This window comes from Sturnus vulgaris, chromosome 15, assembly GCF_052056855.1.
Source record: "Sturnus vulgaris isolate bStuVul1 chromosome 15, bStuVul1.hap1, whole genome shotgun sequence".
Lineage (NCBI taxonomy): Eukaryota > Metazoa > Chordata > Aves > Passeriformes > Sturnidae > Sturnus > Sturnus vulgaris.
In genome coordinates this window covers 7,094,991-7,119,845 of record NC_142257.1, presented here as the reverse complement: position 1 = coordinate 7,119,845, position 24,855 = coordinate 7,094,991, and the positions used below count along the sequence as shown (strand labels likewise).

At 46.9% G+C, this 24,855-nt stretch overlaps 1 protein-coding gene across 2 annotated transcripts in view; it reads right to left on the bottom strand.

The window, feature by feature from the left end:
* The window catches only part of MGAT4B (alpha-1,3-mannosyl-glycoprotein 4-beta-N-acetylglucosaminyltransferase B), a 51,287-nt gene that overhangs the window by 2,180 nt on the left and 24,252 nt on the right, over positions 1-24,855 (bottom strand). The window contains exons 2-12 of one of the 2 annotated variants that reach the window (XM_014886938.2): positions 13,226-13,405; positions 12,393-12,533; positions 11,428-11,561; positions 8,847-8,893; positions 6,688-6,801; positions 6,183-6,258; positions 5,693-5,807; positions 4,827-4,957; positions 1,911-2,018; positions 809-1,002; positions 373-451 (exon numbers count right to left, since the gene is read on the bottom strand). In XM_014886938.2, coding sequence (XP_014742424.2) covers positions 373-451; positions 809-1,002; positions 1,911-2,018; positions 4,827-4,957; positions 5,693-5,807; positions 6,183-6,258; positions 6,688-6,801; positions 8,847-8,893; positions 11,428-11,561; positions 12,393-12,533; positions 13,226-13,405 — 1,319 coding nt within the window. Of the gene's footprint in view, positions 1-372; positions 452-808; positions 1,003-1,910; positions 2,019-4,826; positions 4,958-5,692; positions 5,808-6,182; positions 6,259-6,687; positions 6,802-8,846; positions 8,894-11,427; positions 11,661-12,392; positions 12,534-13,225; positions 13,406-24,855 lie in introns of both variants that reach the window. The other variant, XM_088173611.1, reaches the window with a different exon arrangement.

Here is a 24,855-nt window from a genome sequence, read left to right as displayed (position 1 = left end):
GAGCTGTCCCTGCCAGCAAACCCTGGCATCTCGTCCCATACGTGGCATCCTGAGACATGTGCCCAAAACAAGAGGACAGCTGCAGGACACTGCTATTTCCACTGCACCATTCTGGCTCCATCCCCTCCTCTGCAGCCATCCCTCCCACTGGTGCATCCCCAGGCAGGGACAGCTCACACAGCCGTGCTCAGCAAAGCACCCTGCTCCTGAGGTGGCATCACACCAGGCATGACCCTCTGGCTCCCTGCCAGCACCTGTAAGAGGCACTCGAATCTTGTGAAGATTTTCCTGATGGCTTTAAGCAGATTCCTCCTCTCAAGCCTCTTTTGCTTCCCACTCCACCCTCACCTCAAATCTCAATCAAACACTTACGTCAAACGGCAGAACCTCCACGGTCGTGTTGAAGAGTTTGTCCTCTGGGTGCTCGATGTTCCCGCTGCGGAAGAAGAACCTGTGACAAGAACCAAAACCACAGAAAGGCACACTGAGCGAGGGGGCACGTGATGGCTTTCACCCCATCTGAATCATCAAACAGTTCAACCTAACAGGCACCTTCCCAAAGAGCCCACAGCACGATTTGGCAGGAGACTTTCTGTGCCAGACCAGCTAAACCATGGACTGCTCACAGTCGAAACAAAGGGCTCTGGCAAAGATGGCCCCACTGAGAAAGGGTCAAATTATCCTTCCCCTGGAAGAGCACTGCTGGACAGGCAAGAAATTCGATTTAAATTACCAGAAGAGCAAAAGTCAAGTGTGTCCACATGCTCTGGGCTGTCCCCACACCCCCGCTGACCCCTCCAGCACTGGCCTTTCGATTCGGAGCGGTTTGAAGAATCGGAATCGGATGAAGTCCCCGGCAGTGGGAGTGAAGGCCCAGAAGAAGTCCTCCCTCAGGTAAGCCTTCTCCAAGGTGAAGTGCTGGTAGGTTTTCAGGCTGGTGCTCACCTCGGCAGGAGGGTTGACGTGCTCTTTCCGCAGTGCCTGTTTTCCAAAGTCCTTGTCCTTGGTGGGCACAAAGCAAAAGGGCAGAGAAGGGCCATGAGCTGCTCTGGCCCGTGAGGAACCAGGGCTTCAGCTACAAGGCACTGCAAATTAAAGTTTTGTGATTTGCAGGGCACAGAAGGATGAGAGATGGAAGTAATTTGGGCAAGGCACCAGGCAGGGGAATGTGTGACTAGATGTCAGGACATTGCTTCAGGAGAGGCAGGTCAGAGAAACAACCATGCTCCGATCTAGCACCAAGGAGCATTTCATTGTCCAAATGTCTCTGAATGCCTGTCCCTGCCCCAGGAATTGTGGAAATAGTCTTTACACTTGAGGAGAAAGCAGCTGGGAGGCTGACAATAGCATAAAATGACTGGATTATATGGCCTGACAGCACTGCACTGTGATACAAACTGGATTATACCATCCATTTCCCCGGGGATCACACTGACAGCACAGCCCACGGATGTCTGTCCATGGGTTCTGCACTTAGTAGTTGTGGGAAGCTGCATTTTGTTCATGTTTAAACACACATCAACAATTCCAGCTCTTATACAGTGAGTTATAATTTGCCTATCACCAAATCCCAGGAACATGGAGTGGAGTGGGAAGGAAGTCAGACCAACACAGGAGTCATCCCTCCAATGTTTTTCAGTAGATTCTTCGAAGTCACTTGCCTGGACCATGGTCTGTCACTCAGGACTGGTACCAAGGCTCAAAATCTTGCAGTGACTCTTGGTGCATGTCACTGCCATTCTGAGGAGCAGGAGCTACCTGAGCTCACTGTAATTCAGAATAAAACACAAACACTTCACAGAAATCCGGCTGCCACCAGCCAATGTCACTGATGTCCCCACCCAAAGGCAGTCAGTTCCCAGGTGCCTGCAGGCCAGGCCACCTGTAGCTTGGACAGAGCTGGTACCCACCTTCAGCTTCTGTATCTTCCCAGCCAAGGAGGAGTGAGTTCCCACGTGCTGGAAGAGCGAGGGCTTGAAGCGGATCCTCAGGTTTGCCTTCTGCCGGTCGCAGTGTTTCTGAAACGAGACAGCCCCACAGTGCCCCAGGCCCAAACCTCTGCAGGCCACCGGACAAGGGCACAAGGAGTGACAGACAACGCTGTCCTCCATCTCTATGCCCTTCTGTGGTATTCAGGCTCTAATCTGGCAAGAGGGCTTTTAACCACACTCTGCAGAAACCAGACTGAGACTCTCGGCCACTCACCCACCCGGCTCTGCTGGGCAGGGCCCAGGTTTAAGTGCCAAATTTCTCCTTGCCAAGCATAGCTAAGAACACTGAGCAAATCCGCTCTGTGCTGTCAGGGAGGAACAGCCAGAGAACTGAGTTTTCTTCGCCCTTGGCTTATTGGGAAAGCCTTCTTCCTACAACTCAGAGCTTGGGATCCCTGATGTCTGAAGGTACAGTAACCCTGGGGTGACTCAGAGCCCAGGTGAACAGGCACCAAGTGTGGGCTCTCTCTGGATGGGCAGTTCCCAGTTTGCTGGCAGGAGCTGTGAGCAGATGTACAGCACGTACCATCATCAGAGCTGCTGGGCTGTTTCATGCCTATCCACCACATAAATAAACTTGGAGATGCAACTGTGATCCTGGCAGTGATTTACCATGGAGTGGAGGGAGAGAGACGATGGAGAGGGAATAAAGTACAAAAGGGAAAATCACTGAGAGCGTGGGGAGATGAGAACTCACGTTTTAAAATAGCTCATTTCTCTCAGTTTGGGGGAGCAGGACAAAAATACAGGTTAGAAGCTGTATGGAGAGGGTATTTGTTATCCAACTTTGCCTTTTTCCAGGAAAAGAAATGCATGCACATCCCTAACGCCATCTGCTCTTGCAGCCTCCCACCCAGCAGAGATCCCGCAGCATCACTGGATGCCTGGTACAGACAGGGTGTCACACCAAGCCCCACCACAGGCTGGGAGCTGGGAAATTCCAGGCATGACCCCTGCAAGCTGAAAAAGAGATAATCCCCTAATCCAGCTTGCGTTACATTAGAAAATTAAAACTAGCCATGCTAATGGGACAGACCCAACTCACTGCCAGCAACTCTGCATGGAACTTCATCACGGCTATCTCACACTGGATGGGGAGAGGAGGAAGGGGAATGGAGGCATCTCCTGATTTATCTTTCTCCCCTTTTCCTGCACTGCTAAAGAAACGTTTCCTGAAAGCAGCCTTGTCACAGACAAGCCAGGAGGGGGAATATCTCAGTTGGGGGTAAGAAGGTCATCCTTTCACACGGGTCTACCCCAGGTAAATCTAAAATTAGTTTAAAAAGAAGCAGCAGAATATACCCAGAGCAGGCAAAGCACTTACCAGAAGCTCAGGTCAAACAAACTTTCAATCAAAAAGACAAATCCTCCCTGCTACCAATTTGATTCTACACAGTCGGATTTACAAGAGAAAGTCATGTTTGAAAGGGCGCTGAGCAGAATTAATCATGCAAACAATGGGGGAAAAGAGCCAGAAATCCACATGGAAAGTAGGTTAATTTTTAAAAAGGCAACATGTTTAAGAGGTTTGCAGTTTCCCCTGAGAAAACCTTGGTTCCATCAGGTAGGAAAAGATGAGCACGGATGAGTTAAGGAGAAGATGATCCTCTGCATTTAATCAGTGCTCAAGCTGACGATTTGGAAGGTGGGGGCACAGACAGCAGCATCATTCCCAGCTCCAACCCAGCATCCCACCCATCCGGCTTTACCCACAGCTGTGCAGACTGTGGGGTTGCCAGACAGTCCTGGGACTGCTCTGTCACACCTGAGCACATGGTTTCAACTGCCAGGAGGATTCAGTGGACATCACCTGAGACTGTCCTGCTGCACAAGGGGTACTGGAACCAATGCCATGTCCTCTGCCAGGGATCAGGCCAAATTAAACCACATCCTTGTCCCAATTCTGCAGAGCTCTGAGGATGGTCCATCCCCCTAGCACACAAATACAATACTAATTCCCAGAGTGACCATTTGCTCTAGCATTTATCACCACAACATGGTTGTCACCATGAAATCTGTTCTAAGCCACTGGCTCTGAGCTCTGCACAGGGACTCTGCTGCTTGTTCTCCACCGGGGGAGGAGGGTGAGCAAGAGTTTGAGTAAATACAGTATGTTCAGGGAGAAGACAGGAGAGTATCTGATGCTGAGCTCATCTTACATCTACTGCCACACACACTCCTCCTCTGCCCTTCCCACTCGCTTTAGCCTCTTGCTGCTGGAGTTCAAACACAACTCCACAGGGCACGGGGGCTTATGGCTCTGCAAAAGTAGTGGCAGCACAAAAACAGAGCCCATTTCACCTCTCTGCACCCTCCTAGAAACCCTGACAAGAGCTTTGTGTGACCTGGCTTCATTCTGGCAGACTGTACAAGGAGGGCTTGCTCTGGGAAGTCTGGGGTGAGCTCTCTGGGCAGTCTCCACGTGTGCTCCAGGCCGGTACAGCACATGGATCCAGCATCAAGGGGTTATTCTGGGGCTGTAGTCAGTGAGTGGGAAATGCTTCAGGGAGAGAAGCACACCACAATGCAAAACAACACAGAAGAATGGGGAACAACTCCTGTCCTCGAGGACTGCAGGAGGAATACCCTATTAGTGCTTACATGCAGAAATAATGCCTTTCCTGGCAGCTGCAGACTACAAAAGCCTGAACTCCCAGGTCTCCACTTACACAATCCACAAGGACACCCTGCAGCATGCTCCACAGGGATGGCATGGCTCGGTGCAAAGTCAGTTAGCACCAGAGCTCACAGAAAAGATCCTCTGGAAGCACAGCCAAGAGTACATTTGCCCCCACACAGCAAAACATTTCCATTCAACAGAGGTTGTTTACGTACTGCATCCTTCTCAGGGTTGCAGACTTTCACCCAGAGGATGTGATCCAGCAGCCAGTCAATGGGTTTGTCCTTATAGAACATCAGGATGAACTCCACAATCAAGCTCAGATCCAGAGACTTGAACATTTTTCCTAGAGCACAAAAAAAGAGAAGGGAGCTATGGTATGAAATGGTCTAGAATCAGAGCTGGGAAAGAAAAAATTGGGAGACAGGGCTATGGAAGTTAAATGTGTCCATCTATGTAAAGGAAGCAATATGTGGCTCCAGTTCATGTACCAGCACTGCTGACATTGCTAATACAGCTCCGGATTTAATATTCGTTGCAGAATTAGAAAGCATTAGTCTCACAGGTCATAACAGCATCAAAAGGTCTAAAACTCTCCCATTCAGTAAAGAGAAATAAGCACAGCCAGCTGCAGGACAGACCATTTCCTGCCCTGAAAACTACAAGTTTTAAGCCAGTCAACCCAGAATCCAAAATAACAGATCAAGCTGCTACTGCAACCATGTACTGCTGTTCCCAAAATAGTTCTGGGCTGATGTAAACTTCCTTTTGCACACTCTTAGGCAAATCCAGATCTCATCCAGCCTAAAAGCTACTGGCCATATCTAAGCTGTTTGGCTGTCAGCTGGGCCACTCACCAGGTTTATTTTTATTAAAAGTGAGCATCAGCAGTACCAGCTGTGAGGATCTTTCTCCCCTGTGCAAACACAAGGGTCATTGCAAAAATAGGAGGGGATCAAGTCCAAGTATTTTACCATCTTGTGGAGACAATTTCTTGGGCCAAGAATTCAGTGCTGGCAGGAGCCAGCAGGCTCTTGTGCCTTGTGCCTGATAGGACTGGGGTGAGGGGGGAGAACGTTACCAATGAACCCCAGCTGAGAGAACTCCAGGATCATCCACTCCTCAGAGGGCTGCTGCAAGGCAAAGTTCTTCATCGTGCTGAGATAGTTTGGTTTGGCCACAATATCATCCTCCAGCTGTAATACAAAAAGGCACAGTGTCAATGTCCCATCCAGGTCCCAGCAACAGTCTCTACACAGAGCAATCACACCACAGACCAGAGCAGAGCTTTGACACAGACTCAGTTTATTCTGGAAGGTGCTCCAAGCACTTTTTCTCACTCAGTCTAACAGGTAAGAGAAACAAGGACTTCGGCCTTTCCTAAGTGGGAGGTTTCCAAGTTTAAAAGTATTTTAAAAGCCCAGCTTTTGAACCTATGTGGTTAAAACCCGCTCCCACTCTGCTGCATCACAGAACTGGATACAATCTTTGCTCTCTCTTAGCTGATACAAGCCACTACAGTGAACACACAGGTACATCCACCTTCTCTCCAGCACCAGCACCAAACCCACCTGCACATAATAAATGCCTTTGGACTGGGCATACATCATTAAAAAGCAGTAGTCCAGGTTCTGCTTTGTCCTCCACCTGCAAGAGACAAAGACAATAGGAGCGTCGGTCTCTGCTGGGATAGTGGCTGCTCCAGGGTGCCTGCCAAGGCTGGGTTTGAGGTGACAGAGCCCTGGGAGGGAGGCAGAGGGGATGGCATATGGCCCCTCCCTTTGGTCCCTGGTCAGTTAAGAATTACTGGAAATCTCAAGGACTTCCAAAATGAAGATAATTTGGGTTAAAATGAGCGCCTCGCTTGGTGACTGAAACACCACAGCAGAAGGGAAGCCTGGCAAAGCTGGTGCCAGTTCATCCCCCTGTCACCAAACCACATCCTTCCAGCCCTTGGATAATTCAAGTTTAAAGTCCTCACCTAGCCCTGCAGAAGAGCTTTTCCTGCTGGAGTCAGTGAGGAACTTGCTACAGTTCCTTAATTCAGGGCTTGTTTATAAGCTCACTCATTCTTACCTCACTCTTTCCTTGGGGTCTCCAAAGGATTCCCGCAGGTGGGAGAAATCAGGATAGAAATGTGGAGATGGGGAAATTACCTCCAGGAGACCTGAGTGTATTTCCTTTGGGAATCTGAGGGAGAAAAGCAGCAGTAAACAAATACCTCCATGTTTGACACAACATTTTGCAGACCAAATCACTGGGTAAACACTGAGCCACAGAACCAAACAAAAAACACAGCCTCTAAGGTGTAACTTCCATAGTATCTAGTGCATTTCCAGGCCTCATCAGAAGACATCAGCAGGGACTGACATGGACTTTTAAAGTTATCTTCTCCCTCCCACAGTCTCTAATAGCCCCATGTGCACATGCTTCCCACAAGCATCCTCCTCCCTCCTGCACACACACGGGGGTCAGCTTTAAAGACCAGCCCTGAGCACCATGTACTCTTCACAGGATTAAATGACCTGCAAACTGGTTCAACAAAGAAAGGACTTGGCACTTCAGGCATTCAGAGATTTTCCAAATGCATCAGTAATTAAAATTAATTTTGCCGAGGTTGTGCTATACATTTCTGCTAAGTTGCTTAAACCACCGCCGTGCTGGAGTTCAGAGAGCCAGCAGGAAGTCTACCTAGTTCTCTTATGCTGATAAAATCAGCATCTACTTTTCTTATAACGTGGCTAGAAAACCTTTAAAGAGTCAAACTCAAACAGAAAATAATGTCACCCATCTGAAAAGCAGGCACCTACATCAGCCTTGCAAGCAATACCCTGGGACTGCTCTGTGAGAGATAAGCAGGAAAACCAGTTATTTTTATACTGCCTTTTTGAGACATTTAGTGCAAGGCTGATTTCCTTTGTTTGTGCAGAGCCTGGAGGACGGGAGATGGGGCAGAGGGAGACAAAGCGGCAAGACTGCCAAAAACTTCTCACTTCTTTTCCTCTTCCTTACTCCCTCCTTGGAACTGGCAGGGCTTTCAGTTAACGTGTTCAAATCTTCCTTTCTTCAGATAGCAGAGAAACAGCAGCTTCTCACTGAGCCGACAAAACATTGCAGTAAAGCAGCAAGCCCAGCCTGCCCTGGCCCCACACCACCTCAATTCAATTTGGAAGTAAAATAATTTCAGTGACTCAGGGAGGGGCAGGAGGCACTGGAGAGGGGGATGATGAGAAATCAAATCATTAAGTCAATTAAAGTTTCAGGACTTGTACGCAGAGGCGCTCTGTGCAGCAGCGCCCGGTAATTTCATCAGATCCATCGGACAATCAGTCCATTATCCCGATAAGTGCGTCCTGCTGCCTGCAGGCACAAGGAGGGGAGCCCTGCCAGCTCCTGCACAGCAAGATGGAGGGCTCTGTTTCAGCTCTTCTGCGAGTGCCCGGGAACACAACCCTCTCCATCCAGCCCCTCTCCCATCACTGGCTCGGGTACAAGGGGCAGGATGTGCTGTCCTTTCACTTCTGTCATCCCTGGGGAAGGAGCAGTGGTGGGAGCTGGGCGGGACTCACCGCCCCTTCTCTCACCACCTTTTCCCTTTGCCCCCAAGCTCTGATGCTGTTAATGCCTGGACCTGCTCATGGTTAATAATCCATCACCAGCTTCTGCTTAAACAGCCACAGACAAAGCTGAAAAAGCCACTGAGGCTCCAGGACATAAATAGCAGCCAGCACGAGAGACAAATGTAACCAGAGCCTGGAACAAGGGGAAAACAAACAGCCTGGAGTGGGAAGAAAGACGGATCACGGATTTTAAAGCAAAATAAGGCAGGAGCATTCATGTGTGCTTACTGCACTGCCCAGACTGCACAGAGCAATACAGGGCTGCACTAGACACTGAAACAACTGCCAGGACCACTGGAAATCTAAACAATCCATCTCCTCACAATGCCCAGGGCAGAAGGAACAAAACAGAACGAAGTAAAATGGCCACGTGTGTTAAATACTTTGAGCACAAAACAGCCTACTGGAAGCTACATATGGGATGTATCTTAGAACAAACAGAAAGTGGAAGAGGCATTAGCAAAGACAGCACAGAGTTTAAAAAGAGGAAAAAAACCCCAAGCAACAACAAAACACTAAAGGGAAGCAGAAAAGTGTATTTTCTCCTTAATGAAGCCGTTTCCTGGCCTTGCTGCAGGCACAGGCCGTACACTGAAGGCACTTGGAAGTGCTTACAAGTTTTTGATGTTTTCTGCCACTCCAGCTGTGTACTGTGGATCTGTCTGAAAACAAAAGAAAAGCAGTGTTAGACCCTTCAGCCTCAGCCTGCGTCCCCTACGGCTCAGAAATCTTCTTCAGCACACGCTGGGGTACTGTCAGCACATCTGTATCATCTTCACTCACCTTCATATCTCATTTTAGGCAGCTTTACTGCTCTCCCATGCTGACAGGCTCCCAGGAGCCCTCCTCTGTGGACAGTATTAACCAAAGGCATCACACACCAAAATCCATCCCAAAAGATCCTGCATATCTTCCCCATGTGCTCTCCTGGCACTTCTGCCCTTGCCAGCACCAAGTGTTCACACAAGTTTAAACCTCTGGGCTATTTATTTTTTCCCTACACACACTGGCTTGCATCCAAGAGAATACTCTTGGCAGCGAATACTCTGTACCCTTTGGTGAAAAAGAGGGGTCTATTTGTAAGTTTTTAATTTCCGGTTCATTTTGACACTTTTCTTCCTAAAGCCCCAGTTTGTTCCCAAATCAACGTGGCAATCCATAACATTTGGGAGACAAAGGTCGCCAGCACTGCTTGCTGCTGTCTGCGGGTCAGATAAATGCAAGCACAGGGACAGGCACAGGACAGAAGCAGCAGTGATGGGGAAAGCAAAACCCCAGAACAAAGGGCAGGAGACCCACGAGCAGAAACTGTTCGTGTTTCCTGGTGGTGGCACTGATTTGGGCGGCCATAAGGATCACAAGGCTGCACGTCCTGGGTGGATCTGCTGATGCAGCATGGCAGAAGCCAGGACCAGCTGCTGCTGCACTGGCGCTGGGCGAGGTGAGAATGAGACACCAGGATGTGTCACAGGCTGAGCACCACTTCTGTGCTGGCATGGAGACAAGGGAGAGGAAAAGGTCCCTTCCTCGGTTTTCTCGAGAGGAAAAGGTCCCTTTCCTAAACAGGACTCAGAGTCCCAGTGCTGGACTGATTTCTTACCTCAGCGTGCCAAGAAAACAGCAATGGGAAAAACAAAAGCAGGAAAGATGCTCCTGGCTTTGGCAGGAACCATGCAGCTCCACTCCAAGTGTCTGAAACAGTGGGTTGGTGACAGCCAAGTCAGCCATCTCATTCCAGGGCTCCCCTCAGGCAACTGAGGAAGCCCCTGCTCTCCCAGGCAGCCCACTCACTGAGGATGACACCTGCAGTGGCCAGCAGTGACACTTGGGAATGACAAGTCCCAATCCCAGAAAGAACATTCAGTTGCTGCACTTGTGCTGAGTCTCCAAATTACTCAGCATTTGCTTCAGGTTTATACCACTCTTTCCACTATTTACTCTTTATCCCACGCCCAAGGAGCTCTAACAAGTGCAGGTACATGGAGAAACACTTCGGGAAGAGGCAGAGCAGGCACAGCAGTGGTAGACACTTGCACAGAAGGATGTTGTGCAGTTCCAAGACCAAACCTGGCCAAAGGAATCTGCAACAACTGCTACTGCTCTTACTGGGATGTGGTGTAGTGCTCCTGCACTTCACAGGACCAGAATTAATTTATTTGTTATTCACTTTCCTCGTCATAGGCACATCCCAAAAATCAGGAGCTGCCATCACAGCATGCACATTATTTTCAAGTCAATTAAAGTAGTATTACTGCAGTCCAAAACAAGAGCTGGTCTGGATCAAGTTGCTTAAAACTTCTCGGGCTTCAACTTAACCACTGCAAAAACAGTCACCAAACTTGTCCTGGCTCCAAGGGAGCCAAATGACAGCCAGGACCAAACCCTGTACTAGGTCTTCTGGGCTGCACCCATCTGTGCACACCTTCTCCCTGTACAAAAATGCCAGCCAGAGCCCTGAAGGCCAAATGCTACTCAAAATGTCAAATTATGGGTAAACAGGCAGCAAACCTGGACATTCATCTTTGTTCTGCTCCCAGTAACAGGCTACTGAGGTTTATCTTTCTCACTGGATTTCTGGAAATTAAGACAAATGCACTTCAGGCTCAAGAAAATAATCCTGAGAGGAAAGCCATGGAGAAAAATAACCATCTAAACCCATAGATAAAAGCAGCTCTTGTGGATTAATGTATCAAGGCTTTTTAGCCCTTGGATTCAGCAACTGATTCCAGGCTCCAGGCACTAGTACAAAGAGGCATACCAGTCTCAACCTCGAATCACTGACTCTTGGGTTTCAAGAAGGGTTTAGGGCCGTGTTATAGGTATGTGGAGAAACAGAGCTGCTGCAGGAGCAGGTCTGAGAGCTCTCCTAGACATGGTCACGGGGCTGCTCCAGCTCATTTTGTGGATATCCATTCAAAGCAGGAGGCATCATGATTTAGGTGGGCTGTGCCACACCAGCAACTGCTAAAGGGACATGTTTGCCTGCTCATATCCTGATCCTCTCCAGCCCAACCAGCATTTCATTTTGGGCAAGACACATGTGCTGATCCTGCTGGATGACAGCCCAAGGCCAGGCTTATCTACCCAGCAAGTGGCAGAGCTGTCCGGGTAGGCAGCATCCTGTTTGGCACCGAGTCTGGCAGACAGTGGGATGGAGGCCAGGGAAATGAGGCAAACTGGCAAAGCTCTGTCTTACCTCTGCAATGAGGACGACGATGACAGAGTCCTCCTTCTCCTGCTGGGTGAGCTCTGAGATGAGGGAGCTGAGGGTGTCGGTGAGGTAGGAATGCACCTCCCGCTTCACGCTGGGGATTCCCATCACGACGGACACTGCCCAGGGCCACGGAGAGATTTTAGAGAGGGGGCTGTGTTGGACACTGTGCTCTGCTCCCATGACCAACTCATGGTTCACCTGGCCAGTGCCAGGCTCTGCCATTAGAAACCAGCAGTGAGCAGCAGGTTGGTGGGCTCCTGGGCTATGCAGGGTTCCCACACTCCTGTCCTCAGCCCAGTGCCAGCCAGCAGCACCCCACTGTGCCAGGCTGGCAGGGCACCTATGGGCAGTCAGATTTGCTCTGCTTTATCTCCCTGAAGGAATGATCTCTAAGGAAATACCCAAAACCCCTCCCAGGGACCTTTCCAACTTGTGAACAGCAACTTGAGGACGACCTCTTGTTCTCCAAACCCTTCCCATGGCCAAAAGCACTCCAGTTTAGTAGGTGCAAGTCAGGTCTTTGGCATTAGGTTGGGATTTGGGAGCAGGGGGAATCATCAAGTAACCAAAGTCTTGTTCCTGATGGGATTTGTCTCAGTTGGGTTACAGTCTCCATTAAGCACCCTACAAACTATGCTTTCATTTGAAGCTCTTCCACACAAAGTTTAGAGCACTCTGGATATGGAAAGCGGCAAACAACATCTGGCAGAAGCATCGAGAACATTTTAGGGCCAGTCAAAAGCACAGACAGCACTCCCCCGTAGACTTGCAGGCGTGGCATGGCTCACCCACCCCACATGTCACCATAACCAAGGAAGCTTGCATGATGCATGCAGCCCTTCCTCCAGTCCTGCTCGTATCTGTGCCACAGCCAGGCCCAGAGGAAAGGGCAGGGACAGGCACCAAGGTGAGGACAAGCACCAGAAGCAGCACTAATTCCCATTTACCTCCAGTGCGCCCCTGTCCCACATGCACGGCTGGCTGCAGACTGTTCTCCTTTGACAGCAAATGTGGCAAATGATGGAAGATGGTGGGAAGGTGCAGCACATTCTTGTTGGTGATATTCCACAGTTTTAACTTGGTTTCGTCTTAAAAAGGAAAAGGGAATCAATTGCAAGGCACGGTAGGTAGGAAGAGACTGCAAGGCAAAAAGCCTCTTTACAGCAGCCTGGCCACCCGAGACTACTGCTGGGTTATAAAAAATCAGGCCAACCTTTAACATGCTACCACAAACCCAATTAAAGTTCAGCAGGAGCCAGGAGGGCCTTAAAGAAGTCCCAAAATATTTGGGAAGGAGAGAGGAGAATGAAGATAAAATGAAGGTCAAATCAGATCTTTCTGTAGAGATCCAATTTTCAACAACCGAGCAACTTAAAAAAAAAAAAAAGAAAGGACAAATAAATTGGCGAGGGGTGCTCAGCCAGCCTGACTCCTTCCTCCCCCCTCTCTTTGGATACCCATTCTCCATATGGGTTGAATACAGCCATAGGAAACAGAGTGTATGACTTGCAAGGGAGAAAAAAAAGCTTGCAAGCAAGCAAATTGGCAAATATCCTCGGCAGAGGCAAATCCGTGTTTAATGATGCTTATGCACCTCTAATTAAACAGGAGTTTAAGAGCTCCCAAGTCTCTCTGAACTCCACAATTTGCTCGCACCGGGGGAGAGAAGAGCAGGTCCTGTCTGCAGCCCTGCACACACACACACACACACACACATCTCTACCTCCTCACTAGCAACAGCTTCCACACAGCCCCAGACCCTCAAGGCCTGTTTATTCACCAGATAAGCTGCTCCAGGTTCGGTTTATGTCCCTCAGGGCCTGCTTCTCCGACAGTGCTCTCTTGATCTCCTCCAGGACCAGGTTGAGCTCCTTGGAGCGCTTCAGGCTCTCCTGCTCGGCCGCGTGCAGCCGGTCCCGGAGCGCGAGGAACTCCCGCTGGTAGATGTCCACAACGTCACCTGAGGATGGAGAAGAGAGACAAGCTCTGTCCTCTGTGCTCAGAAGGGTTTCACTTATACCTCCCTGGCCTCCTCAGTCCTTAAATTATGGATTTAGGGAGCTGTGCTCCAGCAGGCACCCACTGGCGAAAGGATGAGGAGGGCAGTTTAAGTTGCAGAGCTACAATAATAAAGCTACTCCCGTTTTTCCTCTTTCAGCTTGGGTATCTGGGTCAGGTAGAAATAGAATCATAGAAGAGTTCAGGCTGGAAAAAACCTCTAAGATCATTGAGTCCAACCATTAACCCAGCAATGCCAAGTCCACCACTAAACCATGCTCCCAAGTGCCACATCTACATGTCTTTTACATCTCTTCAGTGATGGTGATTCCACCACTTCCCTGGGAAGTTTGTGTGAATGATTGGCAAATTTCTCATAAAGGGTTTTTTCCTATTATCCAATCTATCCTTTTCTACAGGTTGAGCCTTCCCCAGCTCGTTTTCCCTTCTTTGGACACACAAATACAACCATCTCCTGGAGGATCCCAGTGATGTTGGCAACGGGGAATGCTGTCCAGCAGTGAGACAAGGGTGCAGACAGAACCTCCTCCAGCTTTGGAAGAGAGCCACAAATTTTAACAGTCAAAAGAGATTTGGGAAATCTGACCTCTCCAAAACACGTCAGGATAAAGATAATCACATGGCAACAGCTGCCTGGATGCTTATACGAATTCAAGTGTTTGGATATACACCTTTAGGACGCATCATAAATGTATAAAAATCCCTTCTGATAGGGTAAGAAAGCTTTTTGTTTTGAAACAACATCTTATCCCATGCTCTGTAAACAGAGCAATAAAACTATCAAGAGCTTTCAGTCAGAACTAACTACAACAGCTGGGAGTAGAATCAGTGAGCCACTAACAAACCTTCTCGGGACATTTTTTCCCATTATTAATGAAACATTAAAAATGCACTTTTATCTGTGGTTATTCATGTGTTTTCAGTAAGATTATAACTTACAAGACTATACCCAAAGCAGATTTATCCACTGAATAGTAGACTCTTAACCCAAACACGACTAGGAGAGCTAATGATCAAAAATACTGCACTGGAACATCCCAACACAGGGCTAAATATAAATCAAAGCAATTGAAAAAGATGCATTGACTGCATGAAAAACTTCTATTTTGGGGTCCATGAAGAAAAAGGAATTTTGAAAATCAGACATATCCAGCTTCAGTGCACAGAGTTTCCAAGACAACAGTGCTTCCCAGTCCAGCTACTGGTAATGCTTTTGCCTAGAAAAAGTTTCCCTTATTCAGTCTTTCCCGCAAGAAAAACCTCCTTAAAGACTCACTGCTTCAGCACAAGGGACCCCCCAAGGCAGTCTGGCTCCTATTAACCTTTTGACATTATTTCCAAAGCCAGGGCACACGGGGAGGGAGCAGAGGAAGTTACACCCATTTGATGACTCTGTCCATCTGACAACACGTTATTCAGAGAAATTCAAGGCAGAGACATAAACAAAACCAGTCCTTCCTTTTTCCTGTGCAGTGCTGCTCGCTTTCCACTCCTATCGAGAAAACATTTTCAAATGTGCAGAAAAACAGGTTAACACCCAGCTCTGAGAGCTGCCACAGGAATTCACAGGAGGCTCTAAAAACTCATCCCACGATGAGTGAGACCTTCACCTGCTGGTACCTCTCAGACATAAGAATACAGCTACATTCAGCTTCCCAGTACTCCACATTACAGGGTATCCTACTCGTATCTTTTACTGGCTGCATCTGGAACACCAGCAAGGAACAAGTCTCACTTTCTGTTTTTGCACAACATGATGGCTTGTGCAAGGCTGGAAGCATTTGCCTCTTGGCATCCTAGGGGGTTACTATCCTGTGGATGCTATCAATGCCAAATCACAGCTAAAGGCTGCCATTAGATCTTGTTCTTCAGTACCTGGAGCAGAGTAAAGGCAAGGCTTTGCACTTAATGGCTTTTTCCAGAGCACTGCACTTCATTTGTGTCAGATTTAGAAGGGAAATGTCACTGATTATTCAGTCACTAATGACCTGCCTGCCAAAGCCAAGAGCTGTACTTTCCTGAGACTGCAATGGCGATGTGCAGTCAACCATTTGCTGCTTTTCTGGTTAATGGTTGGAAGTGAAATTGTATTTGTTTCCAGTGCTCTTGTCAGATGATGTCTTCGTAGGCTTTCCATTCTTTAATTAAAATTTCATGAAATTTAAAAGCTGATCGATCGTGACTGGTTCTGATGACAGCCTGAACAATCCCAGGCAAAGCCCGAGATGGGTGTACAGTTTCCCATGAATTTCCAGTAATTTTGCACTTGTCGGCCTGCAATGACACGTGGCTGCAGATCTGTGTCCTCACAAAAACCCTCACTGCTCAGCCACGAAGGGCAGCAGAGGATAAAGGGGAGGGGGGAATTGGCTCCCATCTCTACAAGCAAGGTTGGACACAGAAGTGATTTGCTGCTAATTAGGCCGAACAATTTTTTTCAGCTAGTGTCAGTTCAGCACAGACCCTCTACATACCTTTCAAAGCAGCAGCACTCCCTATCTACATATTTATTGTATTCCCTCCCAGCACAAGATAACAGAGCTCTTAAAATATCCCTAGACTCAAGCACTGCAGGACAAAAACTCCTAGCTATATCTAAAAAAAAAAAAAAAAATTTGCTTATTTTTTCTGGAGAGATAACACATTCCTTTGGGCTTAAAATATACTGGTTTAAGAAAAAAAGCAAGTCAGTGTTAGGTGACAGGCTGCAGGACTGACCCGGGAGAACAAAAACCTCTCAAACTTGCAGCACACGTGTGCAAAGAACTCATTTCTCACCTTGCCAGGGCCCATATTTGCACTCCATGGTTTTTCACAATCTGTTTTTAGAAGCAGGTTGGCTGTGAGGCTCCAAGTGGGAATCAGGTATCCCCATACAAGCCAGTGCCCAGCAGGGCACAGCTGAGTGCCAGTCACCACCTGCCCATGCTGTGCCCACTGCAGAGCTCTGAGAGGGGATCTCTGCAGAGGGAGCAGCCCCAGGCTGAGGGACAGTGGCCACAGGACATCAGTGTCACCAGTGAGCATCACTCACTGACCAATGTCCCCCCACATGGCTGTGCCTGGACACAGCTGCCAGGCTTTGTGTTTTCAGCTGAGAAACCTGGGCTGGGTTTGCTGAGCAACAACACAAGCCATTGTGACAGCAAAGGCAGGGATGGCTTGAACAGGCCTTTTCAGGAGTTGGACTTTGATGATCTAAGTGGGTGCCTTCCAAGCCAGAATTTTCTGTCACTTCCCAGCAGCAGCGTGCAAGGGAAGGGCACAGGCTGGTGGGACTTACAGGTTGCTCCCCAGGAGCCTGAGGGTGCCCCAAGGAGCTGAGCTCCTGCAGCCTTCCAAAAGAATTTATCCATCTAAGACAGCAACTCCTTAATAAAAAGTATTTCTCCGTTATGGATAATTCTGTGTCTTCATTCTTATTCAAGTGACTTTTAAGTGCAAACTATGTTTGCTTGCAGAGGTGAGGGCTGGGACAACTGCATCCACATCCATTTTCAGTTTTTGAGTGAAAGCAAAATAATCTGATCCTGAACCAGAAGACAGACACAAAATCAGACTAGTGACAATAAAATCCCCACCCTGAAATATCACACAGTCATCCATCCACAAACATACACACACATAAATACACATCCATACACACAGAGTCAGGAATATTATAATTCTGTATTCTGCATTTGTCTTTCCAATCACACTCCAACCTCCCAGAGAGTCTGCAGTGCATTTTAAACACGTCCATATTTCAGTTCCAATTACTTTTGGTTTTGTTCTCTGCTGATAACCTCTCCCAGCAGAGTGGACCCACGGCTAACGCCAGAGATTTCCCTCCAATTCAATCTTTTCAAAAGCAAACACACAGTCTTTGCTAGCTGGACTTGCTTCTCATTAGGAAGACTTTCAAGAGACATGGTTTAAAAACTAAAAACAACCCTCAAACCTCTAAACTGTTTATCTCTATAAATCTTGGCTTCTAGAGCATAACTGCACCTTTTGACCGCTGTTGCACAAACTCCCAAAGCCAAAAGAGCAAAAAGAAGTGCAGTTCCCTTATAATGTAAATGAAGTTGGAGCAGAAAATTCATCTGTCTACAGAAAATGTCTCTGTAATGACTGCTCTCCCTCATTTTAATTAAAGCACCCCTTTAAGAAATAAATACTTCCCCCTCTAGGACTTGCAAGGGCCTAAGGGGACTGCAGAGCACACAAACAACCCTCTCTCCATGCCGGAGCATCTGTGTTATCCAAAATGCTAACAGGCAAGACTAGGAACCAGGCTGGTGAGCCACTGTCCCCATCCCAGCCAGGCATCCATGCTGGCCCCAGCTGCTTCCAGACCCAGCCATTCCCAGCAGCTCCTGGAATTAGATGATGATTAGGGATTTTTTTTTTTTTTTTTTTTCATATTTTGATGTTTAATGATTTATATAATGTTGGCAACGCTCCACGCATTACACTCTAGATTGCCCTGATTGAATAGCAACATTCATTAGGTCTTTTGCTAACAGAATTTCACTGGACCATTAAAATGGATAGAAGGAGTTACTGTGCCGTATCGGTGAATTAAATTCGGCTCCTGAGATGCAAAAAAGGAACAGTCCTGCTTTACATGGAAATCTGGTGGCTGGTGGAGCACACAGGTGTGAGGCACTTTGTACAGAGGTACACACAGATTCCACAAGAACCTTTTTATACCATTAAAAGCAAAATGTTGCCCTTTGCTTATTTGGCTTTAAAAGGTAAAAACCAGCTCTAGAGAGTCACCATAAAAAACCCCCAAATCATCCCTTAAAAAACCACTGCAAAGAGACTCCTAAGCAGTAAGAAAGGATAGTTTAGCATCCAAAATACTTAAATATCAGCCCCTCCTCAACCCCCCAGCAAAGGCAGGATAAAGACTGAGCATATCTTTTACTTCAGATCTAAAGAAACACGAACGGTGCTCCTGTGAGATGAGAAAGCTGAGAGACACATCACCTCCCCTTCTGTGAGCCAGCAGGTCACTGCTCCCAGTTTCAGACTCATCTTTTAAAATCATAAATATTTTGGCAGCGTGAGATATATGCAGCCACTGAGAACCTGATTTGCATTAAGGAACTGAACACCAAGACACACCAAGCAACAATTCAAACACTGTCAAGGGTAGAGTTTGGGGAGTGGGTGGTATCTGGCAGGGTGGGCCTCCCAAAAGGCGCCAGCAGTTGCAATTACCCTGCTGGGGGCTGATTCATCTGCACAGAAAGTGTGAGTGTTTCAGCAGTGCCATCAGCACACAGCAAACATGGATGCTCTATTCAGTAAACATTATGTGACTTTTACTTCTCCACTGTGTCCCAAACCACCTGTATACTCAGTCGAAGCAGACATTTTCTAGCTGCTGCTCATAAGTACACTTCAAGATTCTTTATTATAAGGTTTTTACATAACTTTTTAAAGAAAAAAAAAATTTAAATTAAAAAAGAAGTTTTTAAATAAACTTTTTCAAGTTTTAAAAATTATGTTGTAATTTGTGGTTACCAGCAAGGCAAAAAATAACACGGGAAGTAGAATCTTCAGTACTACTAGAAAGCTGATTATTATTGGGAAAATAGCTCCAGGTGTGGAGAGCTTTAGGCAGGACAGGAACTAGGGAGGGAGAGGGATGGCATGTGGATTTCTCAGCTCAAAGGAATCGGGCTTGGTTAGGTGGTGCTGGCACTGGCACTTATAAGGAGTCATCGGAGTTGTGGAATGGTTTGGGTCAGAAGGAACTTTAAAGTTCATCTCATTCCCCTCTCTTGCCATGGGCAGGACACCCTCCACTAGACCAGGCTGCTCCAAGGCCCATCCAGCCTGGCTCAGACACTGCCAGGAATGGAGCATAAAGGGCACTGGTGGTCAAAAGAGCTGTCAAAATCAGCAGCTATAGTTTAGTTCCTTGTGTTCATCCTCTGCCCTTTATTTATTATTTTTTTCAGTTCAGTCAGTATCTACAGCATGTGCTATCCTGAAGTGGGGCTGAATAATATATTTTGATGCTCCCACCACCCCAACGCACCCCTCAGTGCCACCACCATGCTCCAACTTGGAGCCTGTGCTCAAGAACTGTCCTGATCGGATGCAGAGCTGTTCTGGAGCACCACAGTCTAGAGCATCTTAGAAAAACCAGTACCCACCTTCCACACCCAGTAAAAGGCACTGGTAGCCCAGGTGGGCAATGGCAGCAGGAAAGATTCCCCAGAGCCAGTGGAGGCTCCTGTGCTGTCCCTGCATTGGCTGCTGGGTTTGAGCATCCCATGGCATCAGCATCACACTGAGAGAACTCCTCAGCCAGGGCAAGAGGCTTATTAAAAGTCAGCCTGTCTGAAAAAATGATCCTCAAATAAAGCAAGCTCTAGTCTGGTGTGTATGTGACTTTCTTTAATACGGCCATTTAATAAGAGCCTGTGGTATATTTAACAGCATTTCAACATTCAGCAGCTCCGTGTAATGAGACAGAAATGCAATGCATCTCTCCACTGATGGTCCCTCCCTAGGGATCACTGGCACCTTTAAGTCACTATTTCTTTTTGCAGCAGGAGGTGTTGATCATATTTCTGTTGCACGTCTCCTCGCTGGAGTTTAATGTTGTCTCAGCACACACGTCATCAGAAGGAGAGAGGAAAATTCATATCCCCTGCACCTTGTTGTTCCAAAATATGAGCTACTGTTTGCATTGGAGAGTCAGTTCACACAACATGCACACAGGTATTTCAAAAAACAAGCTTTTTATTTTGCTTCTAAGTAGTAAGTTTTCAGAAATAGAGATGAGTAGATTTTCCATTATGGGGATGCTGAAACACAACACAGATGGTGAACATTATGATTCCCCATTCCAGTGAGGAGAGCAAGTCACAGGGGTGCCTGTGCCCAAATCCAAAGGCTCTCCAGGGGGGATGCAAGCTCCAAAGCACAGATGTAAAAACCCAGAAATTAGGAATGTAAACAGCAGTGCCCATCACCTCAGCCTAAAATGCCTTGGATCAGGGCAGAGGAGGCAGCAGAAGCAGTCAGACTGCTCTTGGGTACCTGCAGAGCAGGTTTGGGATCTCTTTCTGCAGTGCAGCTCTGTGGGTGAATCACAGTGAAGGATACAAAGGGCTCCAAGATCACCTCAAATCCCCTGGGCTTCACCTGCCAAACAAAAGCACTGGCAGGAGAGGATACTCCCCGCAGGTATAAACCACCATCTGACAAAGGGACCAGTCCTGATTTGTCCTGGGGTTTTATCAACCCATTCAAGGGATTTACGAGATGAAGAAATCAGAGGGCAATTCATTTTGCTGCAAAAAAGCTAAGGAGGAAAGGGGAAGAGGGCAAATGCTGCCATTGATCTAAAGAGAAAAAAGATGGGATTAAACTGTGAATTTTCATCATAGCAAAAGGTTAACTATCCAGAGGAAGCCATAAGGATTGGTATTAAACTCACCAGTTAATAGATTTAGTGAGGATCTGGGGAAGGAGATGAATTTGTGAAGTAGCCAAATATTGAGTGGACATGGAGATAAGCTCATCAAAGCCAGAAAAGGAGCAAATCATCAGGAGAAAAGTCAACCAAATGGCAAAGCGACACCAAAACTGATAGATGCAATTTCACTGAGGGGGAAATCAAGGTACTTTTCACATGGTTCTTAATTAGCTGTATTAACTAGAGAGAAAACCACAGCATCAGTGTCTGCAGCCTCACCTGCAGGCAGCAGCAATCCAGGGAAAAAAAGGGGGGATAGGGAGGGAGGCAAACAAAATGTTAGTGTGGTTAGTGAACAGGATGGGGAATAATAGTATGAAGATTATAACATTATTAAAATGATGCTGCCTAATCCCACAATGGTTTTCACCTCATCTGAAAGAGTATTAATACAGACTTAAAAGGGGCTTTTGAGAGGGTGATAAGAATGATCAAAGGCCTGGGAAAAAGCCCTGCTCTGTGAGGAAAGAAAAAATATGAGATAATTCATCTTAGGATGGGCATGATAATAGGGCTTATGATGAAAAGCATAAATAATAGAGTGATATAATGAAAATATACCACAGGCTTCCATTCTGTCTGTTTCAAAACACAGCAGTAAGTTACCATTTCATTCAAATATTAATTTGAAACTGAAAAGGAAATGTGTTGCATAGATAACCTGTATTATTTTTCTGAATTCACTGAGGAATTTAAACAATGTCAAAAAGCTGAAAGGTGCTGAGCCCAAGGTCACATAAAACACTGTCCTGTCAGTGGTCCCTGGTCTCAGCTGGATTGGGAGCCCCCTTTTCTCTCTTTTCCTTGGGAGAAAGACCATGCATTTCTATGTCTCTCCTCACAACCTAATTAGGAACACTGAAGCTTTTGTCTTCAAAGCAAAGCTAATTCATTAGCAATCTAATTATTTACCTGTGTAGCACCAACACAGCTTTCGAAGCATTTTTCTCTCAAATGGAAAGTGAAGGCTTTGTACTTGGTGGGTTTTTTAATACCCTTTATTTGACTAGGGAATAAAAACATGCTGAAAGTGAACAAAATAAAGCATTACAGAAATCATGGGTCATTAAACCTCGAAATAATTGCAGCTCGACAGGATTTTTAAGTGAGGACATTACACAGGCAAAACTGGGTGAGGGGTGGAAAGGAAGGAGGGAAAAGAGGAATGGGAAAAGCTGGGAACTGGCATATGTGGTCAAGCAAATGTGAGTATGGTTTAAAAGGAGATGCATTTGCTTGATGCACTTTCCTTACATGGCATGGGCATGGAAAATGCTCTTGGATGCAGCTAAGGGCAGCAGGAAGAGCCTGTCAGTGGAGAGGGTGTTGTTCTCCTGCTCTGAACATGAATATGCAGGAACCTGCAGCAACTTTGTCTGTGCATCACTGGGGTCCAGGCACAGCTCTGGGCACTTACCATGCCATGGGCCACGTCACCTGCCACACTGGATTGTGAACCATTGCAATGCAGGAAAAACCCAAATCAGATTTGCTTGGCTCTCACCAAACCCTCCGGACTGCATTTCTCTCCCTTTCACCTTGTTCTCACAACAAGCAGCAGAACCAAAGAGTAAAATCTCATGAATCAGAACAAGCCCAAAGGAACAGCTGGTGGCTGGAGCGTGCAGGACCATGTCCCCATGGGTGCTGGCAAGGCCCAGCTCTGGAGCTTTACAGAAACAGAAAACCCTGAAGCAGAGCAAATGCCTCGCAGTCCAAAAAGGAAAGCCCTTTTTATTATAACCTAATTAAGTTAATAGTGAAACAGAGACCTTGTTTCACCAAAACCCATAGCCCTCATGCATCCTGCTCTGTGCTTAGTCCTAATGGCTCAAGTCCATCCAAAAGGAATCCCTCCAAGAAGGGAAGTCAATCCTTGCAAAGGTCACTGTGTTAATCATCACACCCTTTCTCTAGCAGCAGCTGTTGGTAATTGCCTGTGAAGGAGTCGAAATGAAACTCTTGTTAATCCTTCTCCCGACATTACTAAAATCAAACATCATCATTATCCCCCCCCACAAATGACCCTGAGCCACCAGCACTTCACAGCTGATGGACAAGCTCAGCTCATCTCAGGAGAGATGTGGCAGTGGCCGGTGGAAAAAGCACTTTGCAAAAATTGAAGGTGAGTTTATTGATTAGCAGCAGTAAGTGCTGGTGCCTTGTATTTCCCCACCTCCTCTATAATCGACCATTGCACTCATCATTCCACTAAAGTTACCACCAGACTCAGAGCAGCCGAGATCCTGGAACAGTGGGAATTTGTTTAATCAATAACATATGAAGCTTTTGGCAGGGCTGAGTGTATGAAAGAATTTTACAACAGTGAAATAAAGTATTGCTGTGTTATAAATCAGAGAACACATATGGAAAAGTTAGAGTGATGTACTAAGAGGGATATCAAGGAAATCACAGAAGTTCTGGCTGGAGTCCCTGGCTCTGCTGATGTTAATAGCTGAGAACTTCAATGCAAGTCAGGTTTGACTTCTTTTTCCAAAAGAGTAACTCATTTGCAATGCATGTGACTGTACTGGAGTGAAAGGATATTGAGAGCACTCCCCTCACTTTGCTGTTTATGTAAATTGTACATCTTGTCTACCTGTAGATCCACAGTCACCACCAGATTCCAATTATTTCCCTATTGTACCAACCCCTGATCAGATGCATGACCATGCTGTTGGGTAGAGCAGGTTTTAAAATCACCACATACCGATCACAGGATGAGATGATCTAAATTGCATTTTGTTTTAGTAGTCTTAAATAATTTGCAGAATGCTCAAAATAAAATGCATGCAGAACCTTTTAAAAATTACTCAGCATTAATATTTGAAATATTTATCCCCCGGGGTGCAGGCTTGTAACACGAGCACTTAATGGGGTACATTTTCTTTTCTCCAGAGAAAAACCAAGACATTGCCATAAAATAGCACACTTAGGCCAACTATAATTGTTGATGCTATCTGATGGCTCTTGTTTCATTTTATATGCTATTATAGTTCCTGGGAAGAAAAATATACCACTAGAAGAGTGGGAAGACCCACTTCTCCCTTTTGTCATTCACCAGCCAAGAAAACATGAGAAAGGGTTATCAAACAATGTCAACACCCTCTCCCACAAAGCCAGACCAGCTGCCTTAGAATGCATAAAACCTGCCCTTATTTCTTCCCCTTGCAGAAAATACATCACTGGAAGTACAAATACAGAATTCCTGACTTGCCAGCAATAGTAACTTGCAGTAAATTAACTTCTTGCTATTCTAAAATGCAGGGACTAACCCAGAACCAGGGTTCCACACCCCACAACAGCCCAGCTGCAGATCTGCCTGCCAGCCTGTGCCAGCAGCAGCAGCATTATTCCAGCAGATCAGCTCTGCTGACAGGCAACACAGATGCTGGTGATGGCACAGCACAAAGTGGGGGTTGCAGGACATTTCAAGGGTAGAAAATAAACAGCTGGAGGGGAGGAGGATGCTGACTACACGGGTGTCGTGCTGCTAAGACCTTTGGTTGCTTATTAAATGATGCCTGAAAGCTTCTCAACAAGCTGCTGCTCTGAAATGCTACTGGCATCTCCCACACCCCTGTGCCGAGCTCCAGGCAAGGTGTCATGAGCAGCTTTGGGCAAGCCAGCAGAGCCAAAATGTGCAGAGTGCTCCCTAAATCTCCTCAGAAGACACTAACACCCAGTCAGCCCCACAGTCCCATGGCCTGGTCCAGCTGGAAAATTTAGCATCATTGCTGCAGGTTCAATTTTGGGTCAGATCTGCTGACCGAGACAGTGATGCAAAAGAAGCACATGGGAACCAGGATGCCCTTTTGGACAACAGCCCAAAAGGAGAACAGTTTAAATATCTGTGAAACCACATCCCTGGAGGTTTTGCTTTCTTGCAATGTCAGGTTTACCTA